The sequence below is a fragment of the Trichoplax adhaerens genome, genomic scaffold, assembly GCF_000150275.1.
Source record: "Trichoplax adhaerens TRIADscaffold_4 genomic scaffold, whole genome shotgun sequence".
Lineage (NCBI taxonomy): Eukaryota > Metazoa > Placozoa > Uniplacotomia > Trichoplacea > Trichoplacidae > Trichoplax > Trichoplax adhaerens.
Window position 1 is genome coordinate 1,067,765 of NW_002060946.1, and position 13,247 is coordinate 1,081,011.

Genomic DNA, 13,247 nt, shown 5'->3' on the forward strand with positions numbered 1-13,247 from the left:
TTAGGTTATCGTGATTTAAACGCTGTGAAGAGTTGATTTTTTGAGTATACTGTACAAACACAAATTCATGTTTTCGCTAGCTTACTAGTACTTACCTGCCTTTCCGAACATAAATAAATACGATAATGCGTCATGATTCGGTATAGATGAACAAGCGCGTACTTTGGAAATCTTATTACCGCAATGTTTATAGAATTTTACCTGCATACTACAGATACTGGTTACCGACTATTATTGATTAAATTACAATTATTTATGTTCAACTGCCGTGGAATAACAACTAATAAGTTGGAAATATTTTCGATTTATGCGTAAACCCAGAATCAGAATTTTAAAATAGGTTATATCTCTTATTTAGTAATTTTATGGCAGCACGGCATATATTGGTTGATATTTTTATTGTAATGAAGTAATAGCTCAATATTTTAGTTCCAAATCAGATTAGAATGGCTTATTATAAAATCTAGGTCCATTGTTAGTTTTGTTGCATGTCATTAATGGCTTTTAAAAGTTCTGACGTTTTACTGAGGTTATTGTCGATCAGATCGTTGATACACTCCATTTGAAATTTCTCGGTATTCACATAATTCAAGTCTTTCACTGTTGCAAGATTTTCAGTTATGTTTGCCGACCATGGTTGCCATATTGATAGTGAAGCTAATATGCTGTAAAGGAAAACACACATTCTCGACTGTGTACATTCGTACAGTATTGTTTGGATACTAGATTTGCAAAAAATCAGCTGTAAATTTGGGATTAGTTTCTATACTTGGACTACTTTTACATCAAGAGCTCAAAAATTGATAGGATACCATTGAATCGTTTCAATTCTTGCTGCTTTTGCATTATAGCACTGTAAAGTTGATCGAATAGCGAAAATGGTAAATAAGTGGAGTTTCGTAGTTACGACTATTTCAATGAACAAAGTGTACTGCGTTACAGAAATGGTAAGAAGAATGACCTGTGAACATTGTTGTCCCATATTGTATTGTTATAGAACCTGCTACATCTTTCCTTGCTATTAGAAAATGCCCACTTACACCAGTTGCTTGCATGTTTGGCATACCTAGCAAATGATTACATTCCTTTTAAATTGTAATGAAGTAAGCACAGTATCAGCTAAAGAATGAACTAAAGTCTGATACTAAAATTAAAAAATGATAGCTGTTAAATAAATGTCGCGCGATCGAGTTTACCTATAATAATTGTAATGTGCTTCGGTCTCTGCAGGAATAAGCGTAACATTTCCATTTGGAAGTATCAATTCATACTGCGGAGAAGTTATATTTTCTTTCAGCAAGTAGCGTCCGTTGAGCATGATCCCATCGTTAAAGTGAATATGTATTCGTCCTGTACTATACGCAATAAATCTGCCCAATTCGGTGATTGTGATATCTTCTTTCATAGGCTGCGTTTTTCGTTGTAATGCATTCGCAGAATTGGATTTCTTCTATGTAATATTACATTTCATTAGGAAATAAATTTAAACACTATAGTGCTACATTCAATTAAAAGCTTAATCCTTCTTACTAAGGTCGGTTTTGCGTCAGGATATTTATCCGGAGTATAAGATACAGTGACTTTTTGCCTTAGCGTTGAAGGCAAGCGCTTAATTTGAAAGAAGAACTTTAGGGACTGGAAAATAATTCTTTTCAACTCTGCTTGTGCACTTAACAAGTCATTCCAGAGCTGCAGTTTATACTGCGTCGAATAAGTCAACTGTTGGAGCTTTCGAATTTGGGCAAAAATTTTAACAATTTAAGATGCTGCATTTTGATAACATCTCATTATGAAGTATCACACGTAAATGTACGCAGTGGCGTTAGTCTACCTGTTTTAAGGAAGTGTCATACGAATAGAAATCAAAATAATTGGCAAATTCTCCTCTAGAAACCAAATAAGCTCCATTTGGCAGTAAAACTTCTACTCGAAGGTGGTCATAAAAAAATCTGCAGTCACAGACATAGATATAGAATAATATATTAGCATGTAGTAGACTCTGTCTATACTTGTAGTTTTACACATTAAGATAGTCATTTTCTAAATGATTATAGTAGATTTAATTTTATTTATTTTATTATATATAATTATAGATGTGTAGGTAATTTTCAATACCAGTTTGCATCTAGTAGAAGATTCGTACGTATACTGATCGTTATACGAACGAAATTTTCTACTAGATGCAAAATTAAATTAATTATAATCGTTATAATTACCGGTAGTGGCAGTTGTTCGCAATAATAATACTTATTAGCTTGTTATCTGTTAAATTTTGTGTTGGTGGCTCCGAATCCCTATTGAATATAGGGAATGGTACGTGTACCAACAAATCATCGTTATCGCTGGCGCATTCATCAGGTGTCTTTTCGTCATTATCTGTATCTTCCTTTCGATTCGCTATTAAAAAATAATGAAATTGAGATTGTGAACTGTCGAAGGTTATCTGATGAAAGTTATGTAATTTGAATGGTATCGCGTAATCTATTTACCGCTACCGATAACGTCTAGAGCTAAGTGCATGGGATGTCGCCAACATTCTAAAGCGGAACGAATACTATATTGTTGAACTATTTCGGAGTATTCTTCGTCTCCATTTGAATCGATACATTTAGCAATAAATTTCACGGTAAAGCTTTGCTGGTGATTTTTCAGAATTAATGTGGCTGCATTGTTGAGAGCAGTGACAGTTACTGAACCATTTGAGTTTCTTTTCACATGTGGATGTCCGGAAGCTTTGGGCCAGATTGCAATAGGTGAGTACCGGTTTTTGATCTAAATACGCGTATACAGTATATCAATATCGGGATAATTCATGCAGTTGTGCGTGAGTACGACTGTACGAGTGCAGTAGTTGTTAGTTGTAACATAGATTCCGTAAGATAATTGATTTAGAAATGGATTTACATACCGTTATCTATGACGTTTTACATATTTTTAATAGATAACTGTATAGTTTTATTAGTTTTATAATATTATTATCTATAAACTGATAATTATATAATTCATGTTGAAATCGATTTACTATAAATTGACTGACTTTTTCAATACAGTTTGGGTACAGTTATGTCTAAGGGAGATTAGTGTTGTGCTACTGTTCCTCCAAGCGATAGGAGATCGTCAGTATTTAAGGTCGTACTGTACAGTAGGTTAATGTCAGGGAGGACAAACCTGACAATAGACTTATAGTGTGGAGTTTCTATAATAGTTTAACATTTTCCTCATTACAAATTTCGATTTGTACCACTGTTAATAACTTTCACAGCAGTCTATATCAGTACGTGTACTTCCAACACTAATTACTTTAAAGTAAGATTGATATTGGTATGTGTACGGTTTAGACTTTAGTAATATAATCTCTGATAATATGAAAGGTCCTACTTCTGTGCATATATAATACTATCCAAATGAATGTTGCGTAGTTTTGCATTTGCTTTTAACAAGTGTTTGTATTTATACGGCACAATGGTAGCAGTATACGTGCAGTAATACTTTAAGGTAGTCAAGCTTTCTCACCTCTTTATGTTCTGGATTAGATATCCCACAGCACGGATATAAAGTATATAGATTTCTTGTTTTTATCATGTAGTGAATTTTTTTCTGATTTCGAGATGTTGCAAAACGTGTCATTTGTTTAATCGCTTTATTGTTGGAAAATGGCATAGAATGATTTAGTATCGTTGTATAGTTTCCACATTTTGAGAGTGTCATTGCTAATCCGTCACAAAATCTAGCTTCCACCATGCCGTTGCAATAGACGATCGTCTGCCAAGGATAATCATCTTTGGCGTTGATATCATGATTATCCTGATAAGACATTTGGATACCTTGAATGCTATACGCATATATATAGATGTACTCGTATTTGTATTAATAAGTTAGTGTCTATGTTTACGAATTAAGGTCCAGTAACAATTAATTAATTAATAAATGATAAAATGTAGTTTCCTTCATAAGGGCTACTAGAGTAGTCCTTGGTGTTGAAGATGAAACCAACTGACTAGAGCCAACTATAGTAATGGCAAGATGATAGATGGATCTAAACGAATCATTATTGGAAATTAGAAAGATAAAATAAGTATTTACAGTACAACTATTGCAAACATCAATTTGTTATTATTGACCACTGACCAGTACATTGGCCTACAGTACAGTATATCTAGCGCATTCCAATCAGTTCATCAAGACTATACTATGCAACTGTATACGCTGTAAATCAAAGTATTCGATCGTTGAAAGAATCCACACTTTATACTTTGGCCGATGGCTCTTTTAACCTCGAAATTAGGGAGATGTTGGAGCAGTTTGCAATGGATGCCAACATTTACTCATTGACTGGTCGTTAGAAACATTTTTAAACCTTGAGCTAGTTACCGCGCTTTCAGTCCAGTACGGGCTACTTGTACCGTACACTATGTACTGTCAGTACTGTGTACAGTATGTGTTAGTACAGTACAGTACAGTACATTGTACCGTATTTGGTACAGTATCTTGTACTGTAATAAGTTCACTGTGTTGCTTAAGGTTTTCTAATGGAGTCTACAGTACGTCGAGTACTGTAGAGTACATCATAACAGTCACGGTGGCATGACATCATTTTTGCTCTTAATGGGCTCAGGCAGTACTGTGTCACTCCATAACGCAAGTCAGAGTTCAAGGAGTGACTCGTTGGTACAAATCACTTTACCACCGACAGACGACAGCACACCGTGTACTGTACAGTACGTACAGTACAGTGCACGTGTGACGTGTCATGCTGCACCCTGTGGCTTACTGTAGTGTGTCTATTTGAAGGTGCGCATTCCTTCACGCTGTCGTTTACAGTGTACAGGACTGTCAGTTCTCTTGAATAAATTCGAGGCAAAATAAATTGCAGTAAAGCTGTAAAATTGGCCTAAAATTTGATATAGACAGATCGATGAAGGAACGATCTATCCACTTTTAAAACTGTAATGCAGTAAATATCGTCCTGATTTGAAATATACAGTACGTTAGCCTGGTTTTACAGTTGACACTTTTAGAAGCAATCGGTTAGTACAGACGTACAGTACAGTAAAAATAACATCTGACGTCATGGGCAGATCGGACGTTAGGGCTGGTGAGTTGTAGTCAAGTCACTCCGGTGTGCTGTTTTGGCAGAGTACTGTACAGTACATTCCACTAGAGTACAGTACCATGACTACAGTCTACAGTATAGCACAGTACTGTACGATACATCTGTCCATCTGTAGTCCCAGTCATGTCCTGGATTTTTTCCCGTACTAAAACCACTCTACAGTACCATGAACTGTGCTAGAAAAATACAGTACAGTACTACACTGGATTAGGCTTTCCTTCTACTGCACAGTATCGTAGCACAGTACTGTGGTTCGATTAGTGGTCTTAAGCCAGTGCCAACTGATCGAATCCCTCACCAGTTTGAAACAACTATCACTCATTAAAATTATTGTCGCCATTACTGCCTTGATCTGAAATTCACTTTGCTACATCTTGGATTATCCAGTTTATTAATTAACTTAAAAATAATGACTAGCTCGGCGGACTTTGGGAATCCATTAAGAAAGTTTAAATTAGTCTTCTTAGGGGAACAAAGCGGTAAGTGGACTAGTTGAAATCAAGATCAATGTGTTCTACTGTGCTGGAGTGTGTCAATTCAACGGATAGAAATGAATAGAGGTCATCGCCTTGTTGGGCCTTTTTCTTGCCTAGTAGAAGAGTAGAGTAGTATCTACCACACATACTGATGAAACTTCATATAGTTATGTTTTTGAAATGAAATACATCTTGTAGATTTTGTTCAATGATGACTAAAATAGATAGCATCATCCTTACTATTTGCTGAAATCATGCAATATTTGAAATGGAGATGCTTACGATCGTACCGTATGTTTCCTTGTCTTGCTCTTGTACTCTACTCGTTTTATATACCTTGCCAATATGCTGCAGTATCAATGATGCAACTTTGAAATACTAATCATGACTTTACCACATGGTTGTAGTTGGTAAAACGTCTCTCATAACAAGATTCATGTATGACAGCTTCGATAATACCTATCAGGTAAGTTGAAATTCTACTCATTTGAATTCGTGACTGCTATTGTGAAGGAGAAGTCTTGCCCTTCTATCTATCTTCATTGAACTATGCGCTGATTGATGTAATTGCATAACACCCTACAGTGTACTTACAGTATGTTTGCTAGCCATCGATGTTGCCTATTTTCAATACAGCTAGATAAAGTTGAAAATTCTCTTTACTAATACGAGAGATTAACTAGGCAAAGACTGATGGTACATGGATGTCACGATAAACAACGATGACATACTTTGCTTCAATTCATGAATGTCCACTATGACCGTATAGTTCAGTAATAATTAGACATCTGCTACACTATGATTGTTTCACAACTTTATAAATTTTTGCTATGGATCGGCCTTAATTAATGAATAATACCAATTCATTGCCGCTATACTATTAATCAATAATTTTGCATTTTCTATTTTACAGGCTACGATCGGAATTGATTTCTTGTCTAAAACGATGTATTTAGAAGATAGAACAGTAAGTCAATATTGGAAGGGGTTGTTCGTATTTTTTATCCATAGCAACTAAATTGAAATTTTTGACCTAGTATCACTATAGTATTTTAGCATCAAAGATTACAGTAGTATTCCGCATTCATCATCTACAAACATATAGCATCCTAGCAATCATTTTCTGCTAGTAATAGTCTGCAAAATTTTATCAGCCATGTTACGCTATCCCATGGGCGTTCGCTTGATTTGAAAATCATAATGATGTACAGTGGTACACGTGTATGTAGAATTTACAAATGTTTAGTTCTTGTACATTGTCTCGATGTACTTACCGTATGAGAGTTGTTAATTAATTAATTACAATTAGCTGTTAGTGGATTATACTTGTTGTTAGTTGGCTTGGGGTGCGTTGTTGTAGCTAAACTTACTTAAACATGTAGATTAATTCTATCAAAATGCAACTCTACATTGATATGCGTGTAACAGATCAATCTACTGTACAGTATAATGCTATACTAGAAAATTGTCTTTTTTACTCTTTAAAATTGTACCTGATGAGATTCTGTTTCAGTTATGCCTTTCTCGATCGTTTTGCTGTTATCTAGATAATTGAGTATACTGATTTGTACGGATTCTATTGAACTTGTGGTTAATATTACGGTCTTTATAATTCGTTCATTCTCATGTGGCTACCACACTGTATAACAGTGTGATTCTCATTTTATCTATTTGCGACTTCATAATAAATTAATTTAGCAAACTCATCGATGACGTTGTAACGTAATTATCAATTAATTGTGAAATGTAGTTATATCCGATTTTGCTGACTCGATTATGATTCTGTACTATACGATAAAATTAACTTTATTCGAGTACAGTTAGTAATGTCGATTGGCCTTTTTAAATTATTATAGTAGTTAACCTACGAGTATTTCTACTTTTTTAGGTAAGGTTGCAATTATGGGATACAGCAGGACAAGAGAGATTCAGGAGTTTAATTCCAAGCTATATTAGAGATTCAACTGTTGCCGTAGTTGTGTTTGATATCACTAGTAAGTAACGTGTTTTAAACTAAAAAGTAGTTTACTATTAACTTATTAGTGTACTTACTTATACGAGTATAAATAGGTTTTGATACTTTGGCAGTTAACGCAAGCTTAATTAGACAATTATTTTGTTAAATTAATGCTCCTTTGTAAATCTAGATGCCAATTCTTTTCATCAAACTTCGAAATGGATTGATGATGTTCGTACTGAACGTGGCAATGATGTCATTATCATGCTGGTTGGTAATAAAACAGATCTCGCTGACAAAAGGTTAATACATTGCAATAACTGTATTAGGTTGTTAAGGTTGCCTAAGATTCGCCAATACACTACCGCAATTGCCCTTACTATTGTTTGACTCTCGATAAAAAAATTTTGATTAGGCAAGTCTCAACTGAAGAAGGCGAAAATAAAGCCAAAGAACTAAATGTAATGTTTATAGAGACTAGCGCTAAAGCTGGACACAACGTTAAACAGGTTTGGGAGTAATCATGCTAGTATACAGCGTGTTAATTGACTGGATTTTGATGATTTTTGCATCTGTCAATCATCATGCAGTTATTTCGACGAGTGGCTGCCGCTCTGCCCGGAATGGAAAGTGCACAAGATTCAGGAAAGAGAGGAGATCGTATCCTATGTTGATTTTATATTATTTAAGAATATTCTAAACTCAATCTTTTTCATTTTTGCAAGTTTATTTTATAGCTTCCTAAATATTTGGGAGTTTCTCTTCGTTTAGCTTTGATTTATCATTTTCCTTAACTCCAGGAACAGTTGTAGAGGTTGATCTTCAGCCTCATCCAACGGATGATACCCCTTCTGAAGGAGGCTGCTCATGTTAATCGGACTTGAAAAATCATGAATTGATCCAACGAAACTACAAGTTTACTATAAGCGGTATTTAACTACAGCAGTTTTGATATTGCATCTTGGTATTAAGAATTCGCAACACGTTGTTCTAGTACAGTATTAGTATCGATTGTTTGGCAATCATCGATAATTAATTTGTGAAGACTTTATTTCAGAATAACGTGAAACTTATTATATGATTTATATCCTTCAGTTCGTATTTGACAAAGTTAGCCGATTGCCAGTGGATTGGATAACAGTCTGTAATACGTACTATAATAACATGCTAAATATTGTGATAGAATAGATTAATGCTTCGGTATTTTACTCGAGGTTAATGGTATTTTTCATTGCTGTTGTAATATAACCTTTAAGATGTAATGCCTAGTGTAGTGATGCAACTCTACTTACTAACTTACAGTGAATACAAAATGAGACGATGTTATTATTATGGATATAATTTAAACCTCTTTGGGCGATCGATAGTACTGTTGGTTAACTAGTCCTCAATTACCATTACCATTAAAAAACTAGATTTCTATACGAGAAAAGTACAAAAATTTTGTTTTTGGCGGCTGTACCTTATATTATAACTGGTACTGCCGTATAGTACATTTTAAAGTACTGTACACATAAAATGCAGCGTTGCCTGTTATAGATCGAATGTAAATTGCATGTCTTGTCCAATAAATTATCCCGTTGTTGGAGCATTTTAAATCTTGGATATAATTTGTTGCTCAATTGAACTAACATCTGTAAACAGCTACTTCACTTCAGTGTTATAAAGTTTTCATACGGAAATTGAAAAATAGTACAATAAATTCTAAAAAAATGTACCGTAGATTTTCATAACTTAAATGTAAAATTAATTAATCCGGTAACATTTACGAATATGGATTAAACTATAAATTGTGGAGCTGATCCATAAATATTGATTGTAATGAATAGCAGCTTCAACTAGCAAAATTGCAGACTGTAGATTAAGTTCCTTATTCATAAAGTGATCGTTCTTTTATTTACTGATACGGATATTCCACCAGTCATTCTCCAGCGCAAACTTGTTGCATGATATGACTACATAATTTCATCATTTGTAAATATTCGTCAGCACCGTCCATTAAGCATTTATCAATTTCCTATTGTTCCGAAATACACGTACGATATTATAACTGCAGTTGTTGTATCAATTTCTGCATCATTTCGAAGATATCAGTAAAAGATCTAGTATACGTAAAACGATTTTACTTTACTGCACGAGCATTACTTACCGCCATCATCTGAGCTAAAAACGACTTTTTCTTATCAGACAGTTCATCTACGTCAACGATTTTGTCATGGAGCTTCGAATTGTAAAATAGTAAACTCATTAGTAAGTGCTACTTTAATGAAATTGAGTTTAACTTTCCGCGAGCTGTTTGCAAAATAAGATATTAATAACTTACTTGAGATAGTAGTTGATATGCGGAGTAACTATCAGCAATTACATTCTGACACGAGAACATGAAAAATAGCGAGATTTAATAACTTTTAATGCTGCCGTGAAAATCGAGCATTAGAAGCCATTTCAAACTTGGTAAGAAAGGTTTCAAGAATAGTTTACTACAGTATATTAAATCAAATTGTCCTTAATGTAAAGAAAGATACTTTTAAGCTTGTTTTATCGAAAGCTGTATAAAAGCTGTTATTCTACGTTCTTAAGTAAAATACAAGTTGTTGACCGAGGTTCGAAAGTTTTCATCTTGGTGTACCTGTATTATTTTATCCAACTTTTCGTAAGAATTCAGGCGGCAAGTTTCGAGAATAGAGTCGATTAGTGCATCAGGTATAACCTAATATGGTAAAATCAGGATATTTTAAATTGGTCTTCCTTTGTATTACTAACGTAGCACTAGCTATCGAGAAGTACAGTCCAGTTACCCCAGCGCTTTCGATTATTCTCTCAGAAGTAATACGCTTATCGTTATACAATCGTGATACACTTTGTATATAGGTAATAGCCTACGATGAAAGCAACAACAGGCACAGATAAAACCTATCAAGTAATTGGTTAGGTACTATAATTTTTTATATTTTAGGAAGTCTCGAATATCTGCTATGGGAGTCTATAAAATGTTTTATTCCTACCTTTCTCATGTCACCTTCTGATATAGATATTATGTTCCGTAAGGCCTACAACGACAGATGGGTACATTTTATATATGTGTTTTAGCTATTTGGAATATTTCTTCAACTATCCTTCATAATAATAAACAAGTAGTATTGTAACAGCACCTACTATGCTAAATAACACATCGGAATACTATCTTACATCAACTATTAGTATTATGGTTTACTTACTTGTTTATCACAGTCTAGGTTTTCTTTTTCGGAAATTGCACTTAAGTGGTGTAATAATATATTTTCCGGCAGTGGCTTGAAGCGAAATTTGGAACAGCGAGAAGTCAAAGGCTCTATAATTCTATAAAAGCGAAGCCAATTTTTTATCAATCTCAAATGACTATCGTCAGAATGCTATTTTGTGCACTGTATCCGTAGATCTTATGTAAAGTATAGTAGTCAGTTGCAATTGGCAGCTAGTGTGCGTTAATAACTGAACAACCTATCTCATGCCATTTGATGTAGCTTACCTACTAACATAGTTACATATTAAACAAAATCTAGTAGTTTTCGAATACTTTTCCATTGTTCGCCGAAGTGCAGCCTATGTAGTAGTGAGTAATGTAATGCATAGATAAGGTAATAAGCAAGAAATTGAAAGCTATAAATGCAATATACTGTATATGTTTGTGTACCTGTGCAGCATGGGTCATGGAATCGGCTTCATCTAATATTATTATTTTAAAGGGAGGGCAAGGTGTACCACTGCATTAACAAATTAAATAGTAATGCCGATAAATTTTTGTAGTCATTACAAATTGATTTCAAATACAAGCATTGCAACAAACAACTGATTAAATTGATGTAGAATGCTATATATTATACTGGTATGAACAATTAAACCATAGGATGGTATATCGTTGGGTCACAGTTGACCGAGCAAAGCAATGACTTACTCAGGCCGTTGATTGGCAACCGATAGCTGTGCAAATGTCTTTATTTTCTCACGAATGACCTTTCATTATTATACGAAAACATCAAAGATTACATAGACTAAGTATTCTTCGTGAATACGAACGCAGATTTAACCTTTAATGTAATACCCACTACATGTACAGACGGATATACGAAAGAGCGTCTACTTTAAATACTTGTACTGTATTGACTGTGTGGGTAATGTTCTCAAAATACAAGTATACTTTCTACACGCATTAAATTTTACTATATTCAAAGTATAACAAACAAGGGTTCGATTACTAAGTAAGTATTGTAACTATTGGTAGTACTGTACAGTAGTGCATCATAACTAGTTATTGCGTATTCAATCAATTAATTCGCAACAAGATGCTAGATATGAGGACGTATAATTTTAATTATAACTATATGCTTTACCTGGATGCCACGATCATCGGATGCATTTAATTCCAGGACTCTCGATCTATAAATATCCGATCTAATCGGAATAAATCAGGACGCTTTAAAAAGAGTTTCAGCAATAGCAAAGAAAACAGTTGCTACACTGTGCCTTTTACCCTTTCGCAAATAACACGTTGGATATCTCGTAGTATTTTAGATAATAATCTTACAATAAAGTATTATTTTACATATTTTTGAAACTTCTACTGTACGTATGTGTTAAAAGAGTTACTTTGTCCAAGCGCTACGTTAAATTTATCGTGAAAGACAAGGAGGAATTGATTACAGTTTCTTAAGTACTGAGGAGTACCGTTACTACAGTAGTACTTGTGGTACTACGTACAGTAGAATGGCATTGCTTGCATGCACTTACGCGTCTATAGCATAGCAGTCATGCATATATGGGCAACGTTATATGAATATAAATGATAAAAGTAATAGCTGCACAAATCGGATATAATCTATTTTCTATTGCTGTAGTTCTGAGTAAAAAAAGGCATACTGTATGCTTTTACAAGACGTATCGTCTTGTAATGGCAAGTAGATGTAGAGAGTGCAAGGAAAGTACAAAATATGTAGAGCTACACTATAGCAGAAACAAATATTGAACAGTATACAGTACGTTATGTAATATATAATTTTACAAAATTCTCTGCATAGTGGTTATAAAGTACTGTCTATTCAATGCGTGCAATCAAGGTGTACCCGTAGAGATGTCTTGCTGCAGCTAAAATAGTAGAAGTTTTGCCAGTGCCTGGAGGACCATAGAACAAGAAATTGGGTAGCTGCAAGTAGAATATCCGTATGAATACATTTAAAAATTACCCTTTGATTACAAGACGTTGCATTTCAATTTGTCCTATTGACATATGAACTGTACAGTGTAGAATCATGACATCATGCAGGTAAGTGGACCTACATCTGCACCTTGCAGGCATTTCCTCAAGACGGATACCACTTCATCTTGATGTGCAACATCATCGATCGATCTTGGCCGGCTATCATAACCAAAATGGAGTCAAAAAATGGAATACCAAGTATAATAACATTGTAGTAAAGCATGTTTCTATACGTACTATTTTTCAACCCATGGGACGCTGACATTACTAGAGGATTTTCGTTCACCATCGGTTGGCATTATTTCCGAGCTCATATTTATTTTCTTTCCCGCCAGCTCTGTTGTGGTTTGTTGCATACGGGGACTTGTAAGTTCTAGTGGCCCGCAACACGAAGTCCCTAGCGCTATCCGTCCAGTACTACAGTACCGTATTGTAGCCTTTACAGTGCACAGTACGATGTACTGTGCA

At 34.5% G+C, this 13,247-nt stretch overlaps 3 protein-coding genes across 3 annotated transcripts; 1 reads left to right on the forward strand and 2 right to left on the reverse strand.

Moving 5' to 3' along the window:
- Window positions 1-475: 475 nt before the first annotated feature.
- On the reverse strand, window positions 476-3,816 carry TRIADDRAFT_55237 (uncharacterized protein; the record flags this gene model as incomplete). Its single annotated transcript, XM_002111784.1, has 7 exons — window positions 476-665; window positions 1,197-1,450; window positions 1,531-1,728; window positions 1,832-1,949; window positions 2,217-2,397; window positions 2,490-2,772; window positions 3,514-3,816. The coding sequence occupies 7 exons, from the start codon at window positions 3,814-3,816 to the stop codon at window positions 476-478; spliced, it is 1,527 nt and encodes a 508-aa protein (XP_002111820.1).
- Window positions 3,817-5,522: 1,706 nt separating this feature from the next.
- TRIADDRAFT_24643 (rab6) lies at window positions 5,523-8,420 on the forward strand (the record flags this gene model as incomplete). The annotated part of the gene is made up of 8 exons (XM_002111310.1): window positions 5,523-5,592; window positions 5,997-6,055; window positions 6,503-6,556; window positions 7,478-7,583; window positions 7,737-7,848; window positions 7,962-8,055; window positions 8,137-8,206; window positions 8,359-8,420. 8 exons carry the CDS (start codon window positions 5,523-5,525, stop codon window positions 8,418-8,420), a joined length of 627 nt encoding a protein of 208 aa, XP_002111346.1.
- Window positions 8,421-9,467: 1,047 nt separating this feature from the next.
- Window positions 9,468-13,135, reverse strand: TRIADDRAFT_50137 (uncharacterized protein; the record flags this gene model as incomplete). The annotated part of the gene is made up of 14 exons (XM_002111785.1): window positions 9,468-9,563; window positions 9,696-9,767; window positions 9,870-9,914; window positions 10,176-10,256; window positions 10,306-10,425; window positions 10,552-10,596; window positions 10,765-10,885; window positions 11,055-11,128; window positions 11,220-11,289; window positions 11,481-11,539; window positions 11,917-11,977; window positions 12,646-12,725; window positions 12,860-12,938; window positions 13,017-13,135. The coding sequence occupies 14 exons, from the start codon at window positions 13,133-13,135 to the stop codon at window positions 9,468-9,470; spliced, it is 1,122 nt and encodes a 373-aa protein (XP_002111821.1).
- Between the last annotated feature and the right edge of the window lie 112 nt (window positions 13,136-13,247).